At 46.6% G+C, this 24,205-nt stretch overlaps 1 protein-coding gene across 26 annotated transcripts in view; it reads left to right on the top strand.

The window, feature by feature from the left end:
• Positions 1-24,205, top strand: part of Kalrn (kalirin RhoGEF kinase) — a 603,829-nt gene that overhangs the window by 217,710 nt on the left and 361,914 nt on the right. For all 26 annotated transcript variants that reach the window (XM_085832156.1, XM_029470420.2, XM_029470426.2 and 23 more), the window contains exon 5: positions 2,409-2,921. In XM_085832156.1, coding sequence (XP_085688282.1) covers positions 2,409-2,921 — 513 coding nt within the window. The remainder of the gene's footprint in view (positions 1-2,408; positions 2,922-24,205) is intronic.

Here is a 24,205-nt window from a genome sequence, read left to right as displayed (position 1 = left end):
TACTCCTCCTCCTCCTCCTCCTCCTCCTTCTTCTTCTTCTTCTTCTTCTATCTCTGCAAGGAAGAGGCTGAGAAATGGAGTTGTTTGCAGTGGTCTATTTAAAGTGACTAGAAAATGGAGAGTTTTATTTTATTCATGTTTTCCTATCTTCTTTCAAGGATGACATATGTATCCATGAAAGCATGTTGTCTTTAAACTAAATTTTCCAGAGGGCATGTGAGTCCTTGAGACTTCATAATGACGACACATAAGATCAAATCAGAGGTTTAAACATTCTTCTTCTAGCCAAATTTGAGCCCAGAGTGAGAGGGGGGAGAAGAGATTGTTTTTAAGTCTGAGCTGCGTTTAATCTTTCAGAGTTTCCCAATCTAGAGTGCTGTCCCCAAGGACTAGGAGTGCGTATGTGTTGGGGTGGTGGCCCCAGTTGGCTGCAAATTGAGTACAAATGGCTTGACTTCTTGACTTTGGAAGTTCTCACTCTCTATTAATAGCCCAAGAAAATTATCTTGGTGAAAAAAAAAAGTTAAACATCATATTCTCCCAGGGCCCTACCAAAAGCTCCAAGTCCCGCAGGAAAACACTTGTAATGTTTTGGCTTGTTTATGTAGAGGTAGCAACAACAAACCTTTACATTTACAAGTTGAAGAACATGGAAAGAATAGTTCTAGAAATCTGTAAACATTTGCTTCTGTGCAGCTGTCCTGCCCACTCCGTGAGCCTCTTCACCCCAAGCTGAGCAAGACTGTCTTTGCGCCCTAAGCCAGAGAGGTACAAAGTAGATGGCTGGTGGCTCCCCTCGATAAAGCCAATCAAAAAACAGTAGTGGTCTTACCCAAACAGCAGATGGAATCCCTGCCTAGGACTAAGGCGGCCCCTGAGACGGGGCGACTTGTAGAGACTTGGTCTGTGGCTGTCACTCAGCAGACAGTGAGCAGGTCCTGACTGTAAACTTGCTAGAAGCAGGAAGCCTAGCCACACAGAAAAGAGACCATGCTCCGGAGTGAGGAGTCTCCGAGTTAATGCACACAGATCCCCTGGGAATTTTGAAAACACAGAATCTACCTCTAGCCTGTGATGGGCCTGAGAAGGTTCCTACCATCTGATGGGCTCTAGGATGGTACCAATACTGACTGTCCAAGTGCCTTGCTTTGGAGTAGCCAAGACTTCTAATTAGCAGGATTCTTTGCCGCTGGCTGCATTTAAAGCGCCCCACTCTGGTCTAATGAAGTCAGTGTCTAGGGGCAGGTGTGTGGATTACCTCAAACTGCCTGAGGGATTGTAGTGAGCAGTCGGGTATGAGATCCCTGCTTCAGGTCACAGGTCCCTCCTGTCAGTGAAGCTCCCTCTTGTCTCTGTTGGGTATGGGGGAAAGGGGGAGATTCTCAGACAGCAAAAAGATACAGGGCCAGGCTGCTCCTACTGGCTTGTATGTTAGATACTTACTAGTATCTAACTAGTTAGATACAGGCCTTCCCATGATCACAGTGAGTGAGGATGGAATACCTAATCCATGCCTGGCTCCTATGTCGTTGCCACATGTAGGCACATTTAATCAGATTTGTGATTGTAGGTTAGGGGTTTCAACCTGTTATAATTCTCCTCTACAGGGAAGGGGATTGGGTCTCTGAAAACTTAGCTTGCCCGAAATCATGAAATTAGTGAGTGAAAGGAGGTCCTGTTATTATCCACATAGAATTCCCTTCACAGCCTCTTCACCAGAGAGAGGAGAAGCTCAAAGCTGTGCAGGCAGGAAAAGGTATTTACTGGTGAATAGTATGGTGGCTTGTGTTGTTGTTTGCTAGAGACACTGTTCCTGGACACAGCAGTCTCTACTTTGCTCTTCAGGTGTTCCTCACAGAGGAAATAGAAGGCCCAAGTGTTCCCTATCCCCAGTGAGAGAACCGGGGGAGATGAACTCACATCAGTTTGGTCAACAGAGATCTTTGAAATACTTGCAGCCCAAGAACTAACCACACTGCTGAATCTGTCTATGATGATATTCTGGCCACAAGCTTGGGCTTGTTATAGAAAACTTGCCCCTATGTCCCATGCCAGGGGCTGGATTAGTTTTTCATCCAGTTTTTGTTTATAGAATTGGGAAGCCCAGCTGTGGTAAACTTGGGCTGTGGAGGAAGGCTGATGATGGAACACAGGGCTGTCTGTCCTTGGATATGAATGCAGTTAGGTGGAGAGGTGTGTTGAAGCAACCAGCCTTGTATTGAGCCTGCTGATTCTTGCTAATTTGTGGCTCCTGACCAGTGGACCAGACTCCCTCTCACCCTCCTGTAGTCAGGCTGTGGTTCTAATTGCATGGGCCTGTCCTTTTCTTCCCCCTGCCTATTTCTACCCTGGTGTCTCCCCCACCAACCCTCATCACTGTGTCTTCTTTTTGTGTCTTTCCTTCCCAGACAAGCATGGTGTCTGTGGAGGGCCTCACGAAGCTGGTGGACCCCTCCCAGCTGACAGAGGAGTTTGACGGCTCCCTGGATTACAACCATGAGGAGTGGATTGAGTTGCGCCTCTCCCTGGAGGAGTTCTTCAACAGTGCGGTCCACCTGCTCTCGCGCCTTGAGGACCTGCAGGAGATGCTGGCCCGGAAGGAGTTCCCTGTGGATGTGGAGGGCTCTCGGAGGCTTATCGACGAGCACACGCAACTTAAGAAAAAGGTGCTGAAGGCCCCCGTGGAAGAGCTGGACCGGGAGGGGCAGCGTCTACTGCAGTGCATCCGCTGCAGCGATGGCTTCTCAGGGCGCAACTGCATCCCAGGAAGTGCCGACTTCCAGAGCCTTGTACCCAAGATCACCAGCCTCCTGGACAAGCTGCATTCCACCCGACAACACCTGCACCAAATGTGGCACGTACGAAAGCTCAAGCTGGATCAGTGCTTCCAGCTGCGGCTCTTCGAGCAGGATGCTGAGAAGGTAGGAGGGGAGCAGGCCCATTCTGAGCTGCGGGGCGGTGGGGCACAGCTTTATAGGGGAACGGTTGGGGTTGTTGATCCAAGTCTCTGATTGAATACATTTGATGGAAATCATTTTTATAAGATGCCCATTGGTTTCGTAGTTCCAGCTAGTTTAAATTTACTTCAATCCCATTTTTGGCCATTGACCACTGATTGTTAAAATTTGCCCTTACATTGTATTTATTGTATGCCAGGCTCTGTTCTTAGGGCTGTCTATAGATTTACTTGCTTTAAGCCTCTTCAGAGTCCTAAGAGGTAAGTTGGCTACTATGGTCCCTTTTATGGGTGGAACTAGCTAAGTCAGGCAGGGTCGTCAGGTGCAGAGTCCACGTTTATATCCATGTTGTTAGACGCCTCCCTCTGCCTGTGATGGGCCAGTGGACGGAGCTGCCAACAGCCAAAACAGCAACACTGTTACCAAAGTTGTTGTTTTCCATAGAAGTCTTTCCTTTCAGTGATTATTTCAAGAATGGATTTCTGCTTCATCTGTAGAGCCCTTCAGTCCCTCCCGTGAGGTGTCTGTCTTGACACAAAGCTGACCCGTGGATCCAGTCTTCTGTTTCTAAGCTCTATGTCTTTTTCAAGCTCTTTTTGCAAGTAAGATACCATTTTCACCATAGTACATTTTCAAAAGCTTTTTCTTTGTTATGGAAAAGTAAGATATGGAAAGGGAAAAAAAAGGAATAAAGGCATCTGGAGTCTCTTTTCTGAGAACACAAGAAAGGATCTTCTCTCCGTTTTCTTTAAGCTGAAGTGGAGAAAGGAGAGTTGCTACCAAGTGTCCCTTAAGAAGAGGGACACAAGCTCCTTCCCTCTTACTTGTTTTCTAGGTGTGATGTTGTTCTTAGTTACCGTGACCTCTCTTGGGAGCCTGAGGGTTTTACAGTGTCTGACACAGGTTTGTAAGAGCCTGTACCACGCCTGAGGAGGGAGCTCGGTTGATAAAGGGCTCCCCTGCCTTCCAAGTGTGAGGGCTGGAGCTTGATCTCCAGAACTTACATAAAATGTCAGGCAGGGTAGCGCATGCTGCAGTCTCAGCTCTGGGGACATACAGACAGGTAAGATCCCTGAATTTGAGTGACCAGCCAGCCTCATCTAATAGGCAAGCTTCAGGTCCCAGTGAGAGAGCAAGTATCAAGAAACAAGATGGACAGCTCAGGTTTTTCGGAACAATACTTGAGGTTTGACCACTCTGACCTAAACAGTACATGTCTCTCTCTCTCTCTCTCTCACACACACACACACACACACACACACACATACAAAGAACCAATATTGAAACTATCTTAGGTATTTTGAAGTGGTAAAATCAAAATCTAAAACTTTCTATATATCAACAAATTATATATATAGAAAAATTATCATAATTCATAAATTTATCATTTTAATTTATAAATTTTAAACTTGTGGGTGGTTTTAATTTTGATGGATATATTTTTGATCTTTTATGATCACAAGAAAATCAATCCACGTATTAAAGAATTCATATCTATTTCTACAGTAAAACTTTGCTCCTCTCTTGAGTCATGCAAGTGTTTCCCTGGCTACCTTCAGACCTCTGCTCCAGGGGTATGGCCACCTGTGCCTGATCCCAACTGACAGGCTTAGATCACAGAATCCATGTACCACTCCTTGAATGACGAGAAGTCAGGCCAGGAGCCAGTTCCTGGTAAAGCCAAAAACAGATACTTAGTGGAGTGCTGGGGAGATCTGAGACCTTTTCACTTGAGATCTCCTATGCTCTGGGGCAGGGATTGCATTTTGAAGTTGAGAAAATGCTGGCCCTGGGTGGTTATGTTAGGGAACCAGAGGTAGGACAGAATGACAGAACTCACATCTTCCTAGGTTTCCTTTAGATCTTAGAGCTCTTCAGGAAATCACTGTAGCTCAAAGCTAGGAAAGGCTTTCCCAGAACACCTGCAATGTCCACCTCAAAGACAAAATTACACATGTTGGCTTCTGAAGTTCTCAGAGGGGGGGCTGCCCTTCTAGAATCAGCTGCAGTCCTTTGGGTTCACCAGCACTTGTTGGTCCTCATAGGGCCTCCCAATTCATACTCGCAAGAACTGCACAGGATATCAGTATTCCTTGGTAAATAGAGACACGGTGGCTTGCCCAGGATCACACTGCTGGTTAATCAGGGTCAGCACTTAGTTGGCCTTCACAGCTTACCCAAGCTCTTTCCCAGCAGCCCTATTGCCTTTCTATTCTCAGGGCTTGCCCCATGTAATAATGATACCGCCTGTTAGTCAGATGGCTAATACATTGATATTCTGAATAAAGTCTCCAGTTCCACTTTCCTCTGTGTGTGTGTGTGTGTGTGTGTGTGTGTGTGAGATAAAGCTGTGTGCAGGTACCTTTGCCTTCTGTGTGGTTGTGCAACCCTGAGCATACACACAAAGGCCAGAGGAAAATATCAAGTGTCTAGCTCTGTCGTCTTTGCTTTTTCCTTTGAGACAGATTCTCTCACTGAACCTGGAGCTAGGCTGTCTCTACTCCCTGTAGCGCTCAGGTTACAGGCATGTACGTGGCCACATCTGGCCTATGAGACCTGAACTGGGGTCCTCATCCTTCTGCAGCAAGGGCTCGTACCCGCTGAGTCATCTCTTTCATTCCCCAAATCACACCTTTTAATGTGTACTCCTCAGCTCCTGCCCTTCCGAGCCCTGGACCTCTGCTCTGGTGAAACACATGGACTTCTCATAGTAATATTTTATTTAAGTTTAGAAAAAAGTATACATAGGTTTATAAAACAAATAAAATACAGAATTAACTTTAAAAAGTATGTACTTCTTTTTTTAACGTGACAAATATAAGATCTGCTTGAAGTCTCATTGCCACCATCACTTGGAAACAGTGATAAACATTGATGGCATTTCAGGACAGCACCCTGATGTGACAGGGAAGTGCTTACATTGCTGCTCGTATCAAAATAAATAAATAAAATTAAAAATTGGTTCCACTAACTCTGGATAGTTAGTCTTCTGTGCTCATAATGGAAAGGAATGCTGTATTTCAGCCAAATTTGAGTTCATACTATCACTGAATTAAATCCATGAACTCAGTTTAGAACCCGTCTTCCGTGATGTGTACTACACCTTAGAGAGAGAAGGGGGCTGGAGAGAGGGTGCAAGGATGAAGAACACATGCTGTTCTTTCAGAGAACTCAGGGTTCATTCCCAGCAACCATGTGAGGACTCACAGTTGTTTGTGACTTCATTTCCAGGAGATCCAACTCCCTCTTCTGATCTCTGTGGGCACCACACATACATATGCGGGCAAAACACTCCTACACATATAGTAAACCATATTTAGAAGAAAAAGAAGTGTATTTGTGCAGGTATATGAATGTATGTTTGTGTATTGGGTAGGGGTAGTCAGAGAAAGTCAGAGAATGTTAAAAACAAAGCAGAGGTGGGGAAGGGTGGTGGCATTGGTCAGTGATGAGGTGCAGAGGTGGGGGAAGGGTGGTGGCATTGGTCAGTGAGGAGGTGCAGAGGTGGGGGAAGGGTGGTGGCATTGGTCAGTGATGAGGTGCAGAGGTGGGGGAAGGGTGGTGGCATTGGTCAGTGAGGAGGTGCAGAGGTGGGGGAAGGGTGGTGGCATTGGTCAGTGAGGAGGTGCAAAGGTGGGGGAAGGGTGGTGGCATTGGTCAGTGAGGAGGTGCAGAGGTGGGGGAAGGGTGGTGGCATTGGTCAGTGAGGAGGTGCAGAGGTGGGGGAAGGGTGGTGGCATTGGTCAGTGAGGAGGTGCAAAGGTGGGGGAAGGGTGGTGGCATTGGTCAGTGAGGAGGTGCAGAGGTGGGGGAAGGGTGGTGGCATTGGTCAGTGAGGAGGTGCAGAGGTGGGGGAAGGGTGGTGGCATTGGTCAGTGAGGAGGTGCAGAGGTGGGGGAAGGGTGGTGGCATTGGTCAGTGAGGAGGTGCTGCTCAGGCTTGACCCAGCTGCCACAAAAACTGCTCTGGCTGTGGAACTAGGGTGAAAAACAGTGCTTTTGAGCTGCGTCCAGATGGATTCAGAAGAGCCACGTGGAGCTAAGTGCCTCAGCTATGACTTATTTGGTGCTTTTGGACAGAGGTCAGAGGGGTGATGGTTTGGAGGGAGGGCTGTGTGCACAGCCACATCTAAACAAGGGCATGGGAAACAGTTCCTGTCTGAGCCGCACCTCGGCCCTCCTCACAGGGCTGGTTGAGGTCAGTGACGCCTCTCCAGAGCTGGGACGCGTTTGCCAGGAAGTACGGTGGCCACTCCATAACTATTTTTGTAACGGGTGAGGACAGAGTCTCTCCTCTGGCCCTCTGAGGTGACTACTTGCCCTCTGGGCATTACTAATAAGCTGGCGGCTCTCCACTCCTGAACCAAACTTTGAGAATGAAGCAGTCTCTTACCAACCACCTTTCCTGACCCCTGTGATAGCCCCCCTGTATTCTAAGTCTTAGAAGAGGATGGGGAGGTTCTATCCTGTGGATGTCATAGAGCATTCCCATCCCCTGTTTATAGAAGTATGAGTGCAGAGAAATAGTCCTGAGCACAGATGAGCTACTTGGGTAAATATGTGCAGGCTGGAATTTCCAACCCCAAGTAGCCTACTGGTCAGTTAAAAAAAAAAAAAAAAAAGACAGATATATCTACACCTGCTTCTCTATGTGGCTAAACAGATGTGAGGCTTAGCTGATCTATAACAAAGCACATATTTAAGATAATCGGATGAAACTCTTGTGAGGAGACACCGTGAAGCCATCACATGCATGCTCACCAACTAAATCAGAGGTTCTCAACCTGTGGGTCTCGACCCTCTGGGGGTTGAACGTGTCTCTCATAAAGGTTGCCTAAGACCGTCAGGAAAAAAAAAATAACCAGATGTTTACATTACGAGTCATAACAGTAGCAGAATCACAGCTGTGAAGTGGTGACGGAAATAATTTTTTGTTTGGGGTCACCACAACATAAAGAGCTGTATAAAAGGATCGATGCATCCTGAAGTTTGAGAACCATTGCTTTAAATGCCCCGCCCCTTCTCCCTTTACTCTTACTTAATGTCTGCTGTGACCTGAACTGCCCTAGGCATATCTGCTGTTTTCAGGAGTTCCCAGGGAAGAGGGAACATCAGAACTGGGGAGTGATGGAGAGGCCTTAATAAGGAAGCTGGGAGTGTTAGGTAATTCCGAGATGATTTAACTAGGCTGCGATGCTGGGAGGTGAGCCACTCTGCCTGAGCCCAGCGCCCTCTGGTCTGTAACTAATGGGCCTATACAGCACTGTGTTCACAGAACAACACAGACCCACTTGCTACTTGTTAGGCTGGCACAGATTATACTCTTCTATACAGCTTTGTTTCTAGCCACATCTGGGCCGGGCTACAGTGGGCCCCATGTGAGGAAAATGTATGCGGTATAACCATAGCCTGTAACCAAAGAGAGGGGTGGGCCTCTTCCGTAGGTGGGCTGTGTGTGGAATCCAAGGTCCATAACCGGGTTCGGGGCTTACAGAAGGGAAAGGGGTGAATACTTTACAGCAGAGGTTCTTCTCTAGACACTGCTTCCTCGGAGCCTTGGGTAACATTTAACATATGAGACCTGAGGAGGATCTTAAAATACCTACCTTCCACACATGGTGAGACGCCTCAGTCTTGTGTGATGGCAGCCATTGCCACTTCACAATGCCCACTTAGAAGTTGACGTCTACAAGAAGTATCAGGAAACAACTGTCATTGTTTTACCTCCTGCTGTCCAGGCTGAGGAAGGTCCTTCCTCTTCCCATCTTCACAGGGAGGGAACTTACTCAGAAGAGTCCCTGATACAACTGATTAAATGACTGGGAAACCGTGGCTTCTCATTTCTGAAGAAAGAGGGCTGTCCTGAGCCTCTCCAGTCAACCTAGTTTTTAATGCCTGCACACAGCTCTTCTAAGAAGAAAGTGAATATTCCTAATTTTGGCAGAATTTCCAAGCAGTGAGCAGGGTGACCTAGTGGGGCTTCCTAGTTTTGGAACCAGAAGAGTATTTTTGCTTTACCTCGAATGTTCTATTTGTTTCCTATATAAACATGTACTCTGGAAGTACCTGAAATAAGGCAAGCCCTCCATCTCTCCCATGGCCCTCATTTTCATACCCTTGGTTGTATATTTATTCTTGCACAGTTACATTCTCTTCACATTTATGGGGCCGTGCCAGTGCAGTAATAGAGGTGTGCTGAATGGCACTTAGCATTTGTCCTGGGTGCCAGTGACCAATTGTGGCACCTATGCATATCTTTAACCTCTGACCTCCATTTATATTTGAACAAAACACAGATTTGGGACTGACTCGGTACCATCTGCCTCCTTCTCCCATGTTGCATTTGTCACGCTCAGTACATCCCCTTAACAGAAACATCTTTCAAGGGGTGACAGGGTGGTGTGGCCACGGTCACAGCTGTGATGGCTGTGGCAGTGGCAGTGGAGGTGGCTGAGATATAGAGAAACCTTTTAAGGAGACCCATCCAAATCTTCACAGTAGTTTGATAAAGTCCCATGCTAAAAATACTTACTGCTTTTTCCTGAAACTTGCCACACTGGATAATATCAGAGCCTTTCCCTTTCATAGTTCAATGGTTCTGAAATACCACTTGCTGTTTTGTTCTCTGTGCTCCCATTGTGTCTGCAGTAGGTCCTCCTCCAGCATTGTTGCATTTGGGGATTGTGGGGAGTAACAAACTTTTCTTAGATACTCTCCTAAGTACCTCTCAGCTTTAAGAAGCCAAGCTGCTGCCAAGAGGGTTAATGGATATAATGAGCTGTGCAGGTGAAGGTGCCAGGCCAGTGGGCTCCCCCATCCCCCACTTCCATGGTGTACGTTTCTTCTGTATGACTGAACTCCTGGTGTAGTCTTCACCCACTGCAGCCTGCTGAAACCATGCCACGTGTCTGGGATACTCTCTTACTGTCCTAGTTTGTGGTTCTGATGCTGTGATACAAGATTAACCAAAAGAACTTGGGGTTAACAAGTTTTGGGTTTGTTTCATCTTATACTCCTGAGTCAGAGTCCCTCACTGAGTGAAGGCAGGGCAGGAACTTAAGGCAGGACCCTGGGAGCAGGAACCATAGAGAAAACTGTTTACTGGCTTGTCTACCAACTTCCTTATACAACCCAGGGCCACCACTCACCACGGGCTGGGCCCTCCTACATCAACAACCAGCTAAGAAAACGCCCCACATACATGTACACAGACAAGTTGGATGAGAGTCCCTTCCCCATGTGTGCCTAGGACTGTGTTAAGTTGACAAAACCAGCACACTTGTGTGTAGACTTGCTTCAAATGATTTCCTATAACTTCTAATGAGACCACAGTAAGAACTGATATTTGAGAGAAGTTGGGAACTGAGGTATAGATTCATGGGGTCCTTATAAGTAAGCTGCTTGTGCAGGGCCTGGATAAGTGGAAGGAGGTCAAATTGAGGTCCCACCTGCTGGATTGGATGGGAAGGGGAAGCCTCCACAGGAAAGGGTCTTTGAAAACAGTGTCCCTCCTTGAAGTCGCTGCAGAGTATAGTGGACATTTCTAGTGTCCTAAGGGAAGCCATTAATCCTCTCTTGTCATCTTCCACATCAAGCCATTTACTCTCTGCTTTGTATCAGAACTAGGAGTTTGTCTCTTTAATTTAATTTTGTTTATTTTGTTACTTTATATTTTGTGTCTGAGTGTTTTACCTGCTCTTATATCTGTGTACCATCTGTGTCTCTCGAACGCACAGAGTACAGAGGAGAGTGCTGGGTCGCCTGGAGCTGGAGTTGTTACAGGTGGTTGTGAGGCACCACATGTGCTGGAAATTGAACCTGGGTCCTTTGGAAGGGCAGCCAGTGCTCTTAACCACTGAGCCACCGCCTCTCCAGCCCCATGTCTTATTCCTTTATAAACATAGGGTCAGAAATATTTCCTACCTATTCAAATGCACATGTATGCATTTTATTTTCTTGTAATTTTGTACAAATAAAGTAACGGAAGCTTTCATGTTAATTGCCCCAAGAAAAGATACATGGGGTACCACTGGCTTCACCAAGGCCTCGGGCCCTGGGGAAGGGCTGTGTGCATGTGTTCTGAGAATGTTTGCCTTGCTGGCCATTTTAGCATTTCAAGACAGCCCCAGGATGCCCCATTGCTGGGCAGTCTTCACCTCTCCCCCCCCCCCAGCTATAAATAGTTCTGATCACTCCCTAGAGCCCAAAGCAGAGCCAAAGTGGGGTGGCCAGAATCAGGGTGGTCAGTTGAAATGAAATTCCACTAGCTCCCCTTCTGTACAGGACATGGGCCCATTGTCTCTTTTCTTCCCCTGACCTCCAGCCCTGTCAGCTTTGAAAGTGTTCTCACACCCACAGCCTTAGAGGTTTTCTGGTCCAGCCCTTCCTTTCACATAGAAAATTTTGTACCAGAGCAGAGACCCACCTAAAGTTACCCAGTCTGTGGTCCATCCCTTGGTCTACCATTTGCTTCATGTGGTAAGGCATGGGTATGGGTAAGCATCAGTCTAAGCCCTGCCCTGCAGGTAGAAAATCTACATGTGGAGAGTTTTGCCTGGGAGAGAGAGTGGTAGACAGCACCAGAAAGTGGCATTTTTCTCTAAGGCCAGTGCTGCCCCAACCCCACATATACACAGGGGAGGACGGGAAAGGGGGGGGGGAGACATGCATATATATATAGACATGCATGTATATATATATACACATACATACATACTGGCAAATGCTCACACACTCATTTGTACTAGCAAATGCAGCCATACACAGCCTGTCTTTTAGAGACTTCTTACCATACAGGAGAGACGGTAACATGTGCCAGCATCCTACAGAGCAGCTCAAGGGCCTGAGGACAAGTGTAACTTTCCGCATGCCCTCACCACTGCTGTGGTATATGACCACGCACCAGGAAGGCTGCTGGCGGTCTGTGTCAAAGTCTCCATGGGATTCCGTTGTCTCTGCCTTTTTTGATGGGAGGGAGGTTTCTAAAAGAGCTGCCAACCTCCCAGGAGGCCAGGAGGGCAAGGTCCTCACTGGGCAGTTTGTAATTTCCTGCTTTCTCTGGAGAAAGGTTCTAGGCCACTGGTCTCCTCCCCTCCTCCCCAGACCTAAGCCAGCGAGCCTCTCCACCTCTTGTTGACTGGGCTCAGGGCAAGGAAGTATGTCGCTTCCCCGCCTCCTTGACACAGAACACGGAGTTCTGAATTATTTCCAGCCAGCCCGCCCTGGGAATTTGTACTTACTTCTCATTTCCTCCCCTTGCACATTAGAAATATTAGATCCCCAAAATAATCCAAGTCATAATGTCCTGCTGGCCGTGTGTGAAGGTGTATTTCCCCCCAAAGCTGTTCCGCTGTTTCTCTCTCTGTCTGTCTCTCTCTCTCTGTGTCTCTCTGTCTCTGTCTCTGTCTCTGTCTCTCTCTCCCTTTTCCTTTCTCCATTATCTTGTATTTCAGCTCCAACTTGTATCCTGGCTGGAACGTTCTTTGGGGGAATATAGGTGAACAATATGGAGGGAGGGTTGTGAGGAGTGTTCAGGGCCTGGGGGGGTCTCTGACTCTCCACTGTGGTCCTGTCACAGGGTCAGAGGGCATAAATCCCACAAGTGCTATGTGTAAGATCTACCTGTGAAGCCTGGGCTCATGAATGGATCCCAGAAAAGGAATTCCAATCAAAAGCAGGGTGTCTGTCCAGAGTGGCCACAGAGTGGCACCTAAGAAACATTCATTAACTAATTTATAAATAGTCACTGAGTGCTGGCCACATACAGTGCACCCTGCCATCTTCTGGGTAGCATTGGATGGGAACATAGATGTAGTTCTTCATACCTTATAAGAAAGAGATGGCTTTGATTCTTGGGTGAGTCAAGATACCAAGGTACTTGCTCTTACTGAGGTAGGGTAGGGTTAGCAGGTAAGTGCAGGAGAGAGTAGGTATAGTCTAAGCGGAACAGAAAGCATGTTAGGTCTGATCTTAGATGTAGAGGAATGTCTAGGGTACTCTCTTCCTTCATTTTTTTTGAAGACAGAATCTTGCTATGTAGCCCAGGTTAGCCTCAGACTCAGGATTCTCCACCCCCTGCCTCTTGAGAGTTAGATTATAGGCATGTACTATCAGTGTGGGCTTGAGTCCCCTTTTGGAAGAGCCAAGAACTCTCTGGCATAATTTGTAAACTACAGCAAGGTGTGTCTGTTAGGGTAGGGAGCTTCAACCTTTCTTCCCAGGGATTTCGTTTTGTACCATCCGCTTCCTTCTTTTTCTCCATCATGACCCTCATCACCTAGTTCCTTCTTTCCCATTTCCTGCCCAGGCAGGTGCCTGTCCTTAGCACAGCCCTTACCCACAGAATCCAACCAAGGCTTCTACAGACAGCACTAAGTTTGGAATCAGGGAAGCCTGGGTTTGAATCCCAGCTTGGCCATTCACTGTGTGCCTGGGTTTTTGGCATCTTTATCTGTAAAATATCGATCTTAGTACATGCCTTGGGATTATTGTGTGGATAAAGGAAACTTTGTGTGGTGCATCTGGTGTGCATGGATCTCAGAAGACTTACGGAGACAAGCCTAACATAGCCTATAAAGATGATATAAAGATGGGGTCCAGAAAAAGATGGATGGATGGAGAGATGGACTTTTCTTATGGGGCATATCGGGTAGATAGGGATTATAGCCTTATCCATAAGGATATCAGAGTAGACTATGGATAGCATGGACTACCATAGTGGACTATGGACAACAGAACATAAGGCCAGTTAGGGACCAGGTAAATGGAAGAATTAAGAAGGGATTCTTGAAAAGGAGCTAGCCAATGGCTATCAGTCCCAAGGTCTCATGCTGGCATAGGGAAAGGAAGTGGAGGCTTCTGACCATGACCTTGGACCATTGATGCTGAAGATTAGTTGATTTATTAGTATCAAGCCACATGCTATGGCTAACTGGAAAATCAACTACGCCCTCTCACGCTGAGGAAGAGACACCAAATCTCCAGGTTCCTATCACTGCTGTGGAACTTAGGTAGGGGCCCGTGTAGCTTGGCTTGGGTTTGTGGAAAGGAGAGAGAATGAACAGGGGTTCGGCAACCCTAATACACAAGCTGTGGTCTGGCCATATCTGTGGTCCAGTGCTGCTGGAGCTGAGAACCCACAGGGAGGAAGGCAAGAGGCAGCTGGCAGGAGGTCGTGCCCACTTCTCAGATCGTGTGGCAAAGGGCCAGCAGTCTACTGCAGTGACTCTAAAAGCTGCTTCCCATGACTGGCTTAGGTCCTGTCAGGGCCACCTGAGAAGTCTAGGGGTTCTGCACCAGGTCCAGTCTTTGCTAGGATGGAACTCTTTTTCAGCCTCCTTTACTGACCTGTATCCTCCCAGACTCCGCTGAGCATTCCTAGGGTTGAGGATACCACAGCTTTGAGACCTAGTCCATGCCCACAGTGACACAGCCACAATTGTAAGAAAGAAAGGACTTGAGCTCAGAGTCCAGAGTCTACCTCCTGATACTTCCGTCCAGTGGTCCCAGCCTTATCCCTGCCATGCCCCAGAACCAGTCTCTTCCTGCTTCCTTAAGTCAGTCCTGCAGTGACTGGGTAGGTCCTTGTAATCCTTCCCTATATTTTTTGCTCCATTTAAAGTCCCTGAAGTTACTTCAGTCTGTATTCACTGATGTGGGCCATGGCTCTCAATATGGCCTTCCTGGGGCCAGCTTTTCAAACAGGAGAGGAGGGAGGAGTCTGTGCCCCTTGGATCTGTTTACACAGGCAAGGAGAAGATTGTGTCTGCAGTGGTAAGAGGAAAAGTTGCTTCTTGTAGTTCAACCTGGAAACGCTAGGCCCTACCCATCCAGAGAAGGAAGATGCATCACTCAGAGAGCCTCACACACAGACTCAGGAAGCTCTCTTCCCACTCCCACGTTTAATCATAGGGACGAACTTCCAGTTTGAGTGTGTTATGTTAGCTGGTTCTGGTGCCCAGGCCAACGATGGTCTCCATTCCTCAAGGAGAACCCCAACTCAGGGGCATGAATTGTTCCAACCTTATCTCTGGGTTCCATTGATTTTCTTAAACACAACTGAAGCTGAATCACTTTGTCATGGAAAGAGTTAAAAACCACCCCCACCTGTAGTCAGGCATCTTAACTCCATGGAAAACTACCTGTAGTTAGAATCCCAAGATAGCTTCTTCCTTCATGGTTATGTTCCATGTTCCTCAAGAAATCCCAATGTGGTGCTCTTTTGCTAACTCCCAGACTCTCCTTAGTAAACCCTTTTTCCAGCAATGTTCTGGCATGTGGGGAGGGAGAGGGGGAGGGGGAGAGGGAGAGGGAGAAAATGAATCATCAACCTTCCTGGTAGAGAGGGAAAGGGGCTGGTTTCTACATGCTGACCAGGTTGGTCCCATCACAAGGTATTTATCCCACCTGCAAACTCCCTGGAAAGCTGGCTTTATCACGAGGTATCAAGAGTAGGCACAAGCTCCCCATTGACCCTGTCTGTCCCATCTGGTATTCAAACTATGAGCTCACAGGCCTCATTTCTCAGTTGAACTGCAATGCCTGCAGGTCACAGCCAGACTTTTGATGACTCTGGGTTCCCAGGAGGCATATTCTGCCCTCCCTTGACTGTCTATCAGAATCAAACATTTTGAACATTGACTCTGAGCTGGCACAAGAGCACCACCTACTGCTGAGCAGTCCAAGGGCTCCTCTCTAAGTCCCTTGCTGTTTGGAACTGGAATTGTGGAGTTTCATCTCACGGCAGAGAGTTTGTAGCAGAACCCAGCATGGTCCTTCTACAGGAACCCTGTCCGGGACAGATGGAGTGACAGAGAGGACATGAGAGGAAAATCCTGGAGACAAGGGAAGGAAGTGAGTCCAAAGGATGAGCCTGTGTCAGAGAGGAAAGGAAGGGAATGCCAAGGCCGTGAGCTCAATGGCTGCCTGGGAGGGGTGAGGACGCAATCTGAAGTATTTTGGAGGAAGACTAGATAGCCAAATGAAATGTAAAGTATGATGTTGTCCAGGGCACAGAAGAGTGGAAGAGGTGAAGATTTCTAAAGCATGAATGTGCATCATGGGGTCCTTGCATTCTGTCCTACCCTCAAAGAGACAGCAGACTCCCTAAGCCTTACACATGGGAGGTCACCATAGTCCCATGAGAAGTGGCCAGAGTCCCCTCCACTCAAGAAGCTGCTTCTCAGCTCTGCACAGTAAGCTTTGTCCATGGACATCTGGAAGCCAAGCATCTCCCAACACATGTACCTGACCCTTGCTCCCTGTGTGCTCCTTCCAGAACCCAAACCTGCTGAGGTTTAAGGAAGTGTCTGGCCCTCTTCCTCGGATCTTTAGAGTTAAGTCTACCTAGCCCACATCCCTTCAACATAGCATCCATCTCTCCAAAGCAGGGATCCCAGAAGGCAGGCTAGGCTGCCTCCTGCTCAACCCTGTGGAATCTTGTTCCCAGATGTGCAAATGATTGGCAGATCTGATTTTAGGATGCGTAGGAGGACTGGATGAGAACATCAACCAGACACTCCATTTTTACAGTAAAGATAATAGTTCCCATTTACTGAGTATATCCTGTATGCCAGGAACGCCATTAGTTCATCTAAATTAACCTGCCAAGGGGCCAGATCTCGGTGGATGCCTAAATTTAGTTCTGGGATCAAGTCAGGCACTATTTTCTCAGCTTCTTAAATAGGATTCGACCTCCTCGGTTCTACATTTTGGGAAGTGAGGGAAGTGCATTCCCTTACTCTGTTCCTGAAAATATTTTATCAGTGTTTGTGGTTTAAATGGAAAGAATTTGGCCATTCAGAGTCAATATCCCGGGGCTGCCTGGGCCGCCTCCTGGCTTGGCTGGTTCTGCTTCTCATCTGCTTGACTTGCTGGCTGCTGGGTGACCATTCCACTCTCTCTGTGGGGCAGTGCCTTACGGGGGTTTCAGTGTTTCCGAGCACACAGGTTGGAAATGAAATGCAGAAACAACAACAACAAAGAAAACAAACAAAATGCTGTTTACTGTGAGGAAAAGAATAGGGAAACGCTTCATCCTAGTTCCTAGAGTAAGGAGGACAACAGTGGGAAGCAAGGCCTTTTGAGGCTGAGCCAGAGCGGGTGCCCCTCCAGACAGAGCTGGGCTGCAATGCAGCCGTCAAGAACAGGGTGTGATTTTAGCATGAGGCTTTGCAGCCTGGGTTTTGCTAATCAGAAAGCAACTGCTTTCTGTGCTGTGGGCTTACTCTGTCTGAGCCAAGGGAGTGGGAAGGAGCTGGCATTGCATGTGGAACCTGCTGTGCATCACACTGAGTCCCGGCTCTCTCTGCACTTCATTATCTTTATCTGCTTTGCCCCAGACATTTCAGGGTTTGTGAAAAGGAAGTGGGGAGGGGAAAGGATCAGGGGAAGTGGAGGCAGCAACTGAGTGGGTGAGAAGTCTAAACTACACTAACTGCTTTTGTATTTAAGGTGGGGGTTAGCTTAGAGCCCCCAGGTCAGAGGCAAAGCAGAGCTAACTGCATCCTGCTCCACTCTGTGGCTCCCCTTTGCTGGAGAAGTCCCAATACCTTGCCTTGCACATTTGCCCATAGAGGACCTTGTTTTAACTCCCTGGACCTTTGTTCAAGAGATCATGATAGACTCTCATTTCTTTTAGAGCCAGAAGAAATTAGAATCCCAGGAGACATGAAGAACGTGTTTTTCTTCCTTCAGTGTTCATGGCGTACCTGCACCCGAGACAGACTCATTCTCTCTTTAGAATAAAAGCACAAGAGTTAGAAGTTAGAAGAACACACTTTCCTTCATTCTGACTTCTTAAGCAAAGATGGGGACAAAATGGATTGGAAGCAATTAAGAAAGGAAAGTTACCACTATTGTCATCTTGCTGGAGATGTGGCTCATGGGTAGAGTGCCTGCCTAGTTTGTTTAGTTCCTCAGCACCATAACAGGACATTGCTGTTAAGCTCCTGTGTGAGCTGTCCCGTAGTCTGGACAATACCAGTGGGTAAGAGCTGAAGGGAACTGGAGACTTGCATTGTATACCCTCCTTTCTCAAGGCTCATCAGCCCGTGCTGCTTGCTGATGGTGGGGTTGAGTCTAATAGGAATTCCCTTATTGCTGACATACTACAACCTACATAGATTGTTAAATAAAGATGCAAGCCCATCAAAATCTCCCCTTCTGACTAAATCTCAAGGGCAGGGCCGGGGAAGCTGTAGATTATAAGAAAACCTTTCAGATGGTTCTTAATTAAGGCTATTTGATGAACTAATAAGGCAGACACTGAAGAAGTTGAGGTAAAACATTTGTCAGGAGCGACTTCTCTAGTCAAAGTGGGCATTAGGAGAAATTGAGGCTTCAATTTAGAAGGAAGGTAGTAGCCTGGAGATTTGGGGTTGGAGCAATTTTGGCAAGGAAAGATGCAGGCAACGGTGTGAAAGGAGAGTGCACATGGTGCCTTATGCGTGTGTGGCAGTGTACACTGACTGGGAAGGATGCTTGGTGTGGGAGTATCCTGCAGTGATGGGCGGTGCAGGTGTGTAGGGGATGTCCTGCTGAGAGCAGTGTTTGCAGAATAAACCTGGTCCAGGCAGGTAACTTGTTATAGGGACAGAATGGAGACAGAGATATCAGTAGGATGGAAATCACAATGATCCAGGTAGAAGAGGCTGTGGTGTGAGGAGCAGAGCATTAGAAGTAAAAGGCCTGGAATGGAAACCTGAGAGACAGTGCTAACACGATAGAGAGGATGTGGCAGTTTGACAAGTGGGCAGGACATCAGGGGAACATTGCTGCTGTATCCACAGGTGCCATGTATTAATAGGGAATCCACACATATCCCGTTATTCTGCATGTACGGTGGTTTAAAGGTGTGAGTTTTGGCACCAGACAAAGCTAGACCTCAGTTTTTAGTGTGCTAGCTTGACCGTGTGACCCTGACTTGAATCTCTCTGAATCTGTTCCTTCCCGTAGAAAGAGGGCTGCTGCTGGCACTTGTCACCTCTTTGAGCTGTTGTGGGGGTTGAGATCACATATATAAATCCCATTGTGTGGCTCCGGGCACACAGTTATCCTTGTCAGTTATCCGAGAAGTTACAGATAGAGGGCATCCTGGAACAGGAAATTGCACTGGATGTCGGTTCAGATGGACATTAGATTCTAAATTGATCTCCATCACTTCTAAGCTGTGTGATCTTAGGCAATTTACTGCACTTCTTCCTACATCATCTCAGACCGGTGGGAAGTTGATCCAGGAACCCCTGAGGATACCCGAATCTGAGGAAGTTCAATTTCCTTATGACAAATGATATAATATCGATATGTAACGTACAGGCACCTTCCGGGATACTTTTAAGTTGTCTATAGATTCCTTAGGATACCTAACACAGTGAAGATACTGTGTTTGTGTGTGTGTATCACAGTTAATAAGTCCACGGATTCATGAAGAACTGACTGTACTAAGTTCTTACCACGTTAAAACACAACTTCTAGTGCCTTTTGTAACAACATTAATATGGGGATTGTTTGAGACAAACTGTGCAAGTCCAATCTTTACACTGTCATAGTAAAGGTTTGAGTGACACAAACAGGAGCCAGGAGACGGCAGCCAGGGAAGTGGAAGGCAAGTGTGGAAACATCCGTGGACTTGGTGAGCTTCCAAAATTAGGATGTCTCTGCCATCCCCAGCATGCTGAGAATAGGAATAAAATGTGATAAGAGAAAGTTCAAGTATAAGAAACTCTTGATTTCCACAAAATCCTCTGCTATTGGTTGTCAGGAAAGGAGGAGGAAGCTAGACAGATCCGCAGGCAGATGGACGGCCTGCGGCTAAGAAGCACCTGGCTAAGAGGGCCAGCCAGGGAGTGTCAGGAAAGCATAAAACAAAATCACGTCCATTCTCCAGGAGAATAAACTGACAATATGGACTTGGGAAGTGGGGGGCACCTGACTTTCTTATTGTGGGTACAGACTCAAGAAGGCAGTAAGCAGACCCTATTACATGAACTCTCAGAGGAAACAGACAGAGGAAAAACCAGAGCAGCAGAGGCAGAGCCCAGTTCTGAGAGCTTGGGAGAAGGAAAGTTAGAGTAGCAACATGAACTGAACCTCTGGACGCTCCTGTCTCTCAGATGTGCATCTCTAGATCAATTAATTAAATCCTTTGAGCCTTAGCCTTCTAGTCTGTAAAATGGATATGATGAGACTGGAGATTAATAATGGGGAGATAATTAGACCATCACTGGGAGGATTAGGTAAATTAATATGTGTAAAATGCTTAGGACAATATTCAGCATGCAGAGTACTTAAAAAATAGTAACTGTTGGGATTGTTTTTTGCTACCATTAGTGTCATTACTGTTATGTGGGAAATTTGAACATGAAAACATGGGATGGAAAACTAGAAGATGAGGAGAAAGTACAGCACCCTCGTCAACGTGATCCAGCCTTGGCAATGCAGCTTGATAACTGCATCCAAGTCTTTTCTAAACATTCAGCCTTACCAGTCGAGGGGCAGTGTTTGTCACTGATCTACTGAGAATGATATAAGGTGAGAACCATAGCTTGCCACCAGGCAATCCCTTCAGAAACCCATCCCAGCCATCCAGCTCAAGTACAAGGAGATAGGATCTACCTTGACAAGTGCAAGTGCGAGCATGCTTACAAACTTGGTGCCCCACGGGAACCTGTACATCTTGTAACACTTGTCACAGCTGACAGGATCCCTGCGAAGAACAATGTTTCCTTGCAAAAGTCACCACATTCAGGGAATCCCGAGCTTTGGTGTCCACATTAATACACATGTAGTATTTTTGTAGTTACTCCCAATCCCCGTGCAGCTTTCCAGTCAGGGAGCATCTTTATATTTCGCCAAGACTCAATAACATGCTGGGCTTGATGCATCTTTATTTGTTGTCATGGAAACAGGATCTAGATGCTAACTGGAGGTTGGATTACTATGCAGAAGAAGGAAAGAGTTTTTCTCACAGTGGGCATTTGTTTGTGTTATAGAGAAACCAGGACTGTTTAAGTTGTGAGCAGCAGTTGGACATGGGTGTTAAGGTTTAAGAAATTTGGGTGGAAGGTGAAGGAAATGTACTATGGGGTCAATAGTGTGCCTACAGGCACAACCTGATTGGTGACACTGGCATCCTAGCTGATTAATGAGCAAACCGAGATGGTGCCTCCTAGATGGTCAGCTGGGCTCTCCTCCTGGGAGCAAACAGGACTTCTGACAACGGGAAAAGCGGCTTCCTTTAAGAAATACATAAACATCTGTAGGCAGACGTGCCACCAGCAGAAGGGAAAACAGGCAGAGCCAAGGACACCTTCTCTCCCTCAATAGATGTTTATCACCATGACAGCCTGTCAGGTTGTGTCTCTGCCTCCGTTAAGGTCAGTGTAATGATGATCTCTTCAGAGCCCCACCCCACCCCATCACACACACACACACACACACACACACACACACACACACACGGTCCGATGGACTGAATAGATGAATTGGTACAGGAGAGGTGACTGGCTACAGTAGGGGCTCTTGAAATCTAGAAACTAGGTTCATATTTTGGGATCCTTAATATTCTCTCTTCCGTGTTTGCCTCCCTCCCTCCTCTTCCCCCTCCTCCTCCTCTTTAGGAAACCAGGAAGTTTCATCCTAGGAGAGGAGATCATTGAAAAAAACAGGGTTGAAGGGTCTTAAGAACCCTAGGCAAGAACACACACACACACACACACATACACACATACACACACACAAGAGGACTGTGTAGTGCTCTGTTTGTACAAGAACATGTGGCCCAGGGTAGCCAGAGTTTCTGTGAAAGCAGAATTGTGAAGTCAGGAGATCTGCTTGGTTCCCAGGAGTATGTGTGAGCATGTGTGTGTGCATGTGAGTGAGTGTGTGTGTGTGTGTGTGTGTGTGTGTATGTAGGGCCTCTCATCTTCTGTCTGAGATCCCTCTGCCAATTTTAGAATCACATCCATGGCTTGTGCTCAGAAAGCACCTATTGAGCTATTTCTACATCCAGGAAAAACTGATTCCAAAGGGGATTATAGGAAACAAATGGCTTTTTAATAGGCATCTCTCCTGAGTGGGGGAAAACCTAACGGGGGGGGGGGAGGAATCAGTCTCTAGTAGTGGCTGAGAGGGTGGGGAAGAAGGAGCATGGATGCTTCCTTGCCAGGGAGGCAGATAAGGACCAAGGTCTTGCTTTAATATTTTATCTCTGTGGTCAGGCCATTCAAGGCAGTCAGGAGGCACCTGAATTCCAGGTATAGTGACGGAGGGGCTCTGAGTCTTTTGTAGGCAGACACACCCACACTCACAGGGTCCCTGAATGAGTGAAGGCTGGTGCCTCTGGACTGCTTTCTGAAGAGGCCTGTGGTTGTTCTAGTAGTGTGTCTCAGATGAGTGGGTTGTGGTGTTTTGTGTGTGTATGGACTGCAGGTGTGAGCAAGTCCCACCAGCCCATGGGGTTCGCAGCATGAACGTTCAGCTTTATATCCAGACCTTTTACCTATTGTTTTGCTTTAAGTGGGAGTAGGCTAGAACATACTCATTATACTCATTATATATATTAAAAATCCATATGTGTACAGCCTCCAACAAAGCCTTTTCTAACCCCTCATTTTATTTGAGTGCCCCTGGTAGCCTAAGATTTAAAAAGTATAAATTAATATTCTTGTTTTACAGATAAAAACTGAGGTTCTGGCCCTTGATACAACTTGGCAGAGTTCATACAGCAGCCTGTAATGATTTGTATTTTTCTGCTCTTTGTACTCTAACACAAGGTTTTTATTTTATAATTGGCTGGAGACCTTGTTTCCCTGGGCCTAACAAGATTTACCTGCGGGAGGTTGTTGAACCTGGCAGGGCACAGCTATTATGGATGAAGGACTGCAGGGGTGCAGAGCACGTCCCTGGGTGGACTGGGACCTGCGTCTCCAGCCAAAGGAAACCCACTGATTGTTTTTTGTCCCTTTACTTAATCAGCTCGTCAAGGCTGAGTGTGAGTGTCTTGTTTGCAATGTAATCTATAATTAGAGAGTGTACAGCACCAACAAAAGTCAGGTGGTTTGAAAGTTAGAAGACGTCAGCTGCTTTTGCTAAGTGCAGGAAAATAAACAAGAGATTTTTTACTTAATACCCCTGCTCTATGAAATAGTTATGCTTCATTAAAGACAGAACAGAGCAATAAGAACCGTTTAGCTAACCCATCTTTTAAAAAATGGAAAGTCTTGTGTTTATTTTGTCCTAGTCTGCATTTAAATAGATTTCTTTAATGTTGACTATTTATGAAGAACCAGATTTGTGTGTTTTTACTTAAGTTAGCTAGCATAAAAATTACTTAGCTTAGTTAAAATGAAACAGAAAAAAAAAGCCTCAAGTAGCTTACATATAACATCTTTCTTAATAAGACGAGAGAAAACTATGCTCTGTTCAGACAGAGATATAATTGCATCATTTAGGTATGACCATCCTAATGGTCATGTCTAAAATGAAAGAATTGTTGTTTTGTGGGAGCGGAAACATAAACAACCCAAAGCTGCTGTAGCTATATTTTCTTCTGCTTTCTCCTCCTTTACGTCTTTCGGCCACTCCAGCTTAAAGGTCTTCCAGATACCAAATTCAAATGGATCGGGTTATCAGTGGTCTTGGCTTGAGATTAGAACCCTTTGGAAAGGTGTTTCTTCTCTGGACATTAACAATCTAGACTAAGGCCAACTGTCATCCTCCCTCTCTCTCCTCCTCCTTCCCTTCCTTCCCATCCCCTTCCTTCCTTAATCCCTCCCAGCATTTACTGAGAGCTATCCCCAGGCCTCTGTGATCCTTCCTGATGGTACAGCCATAGAGAGGTGGTAGCTGGATATTGTCAAACAAGTGTCCCCTAGCACTTGTCCTTGGCTGGGGCATCATGGTGCTTGCAGCCTCTCAGAGCCTGGCTGACAGTCACTCAGTAAATGCAGCACAGAGTAGAATAATGATTTTTAGAATTTGGGCTTCATTCCTCTGAGCATACTCTGTTGTCACCTTATGGTGATAGCCATGTGACACTGTTTGAGGTCACAATAAAATGACACATGCAATTGGACATCTGATTGTGAACTTGAAAGCACCTGAAAAATGCTGTGGCAGTGACTTAGGAGTGACTCTTCTCTGGCTATAAAACAAGGCCAGTTTTCTTGCTACATTCCTTAATCACTAGAAATAGGAGCTATAGCAATGAATATACCTTCTAAATCGGGAGACTCCATAAAACTAATTTTT

Source organism: Mus caroli, unplaced genomic scaffold (genome assembly GCF_978045245.1).
Source record: "Mus caroli unplaced genomic scaffold, Mus_caroli_1 scaffold_17, whole genome shotgun sequence".
In the NCBI taxonomy this organism is placed as follows: Eukaryota; Metazoa; Chordata; class Mammalia; order Rodentia; family Muridae; genus Mus; species Mus caroli.
Note: the sequence above shows the minus strand (reverse complement) of the source record. Positions and strands in the feature narration are given on the sequence as shown.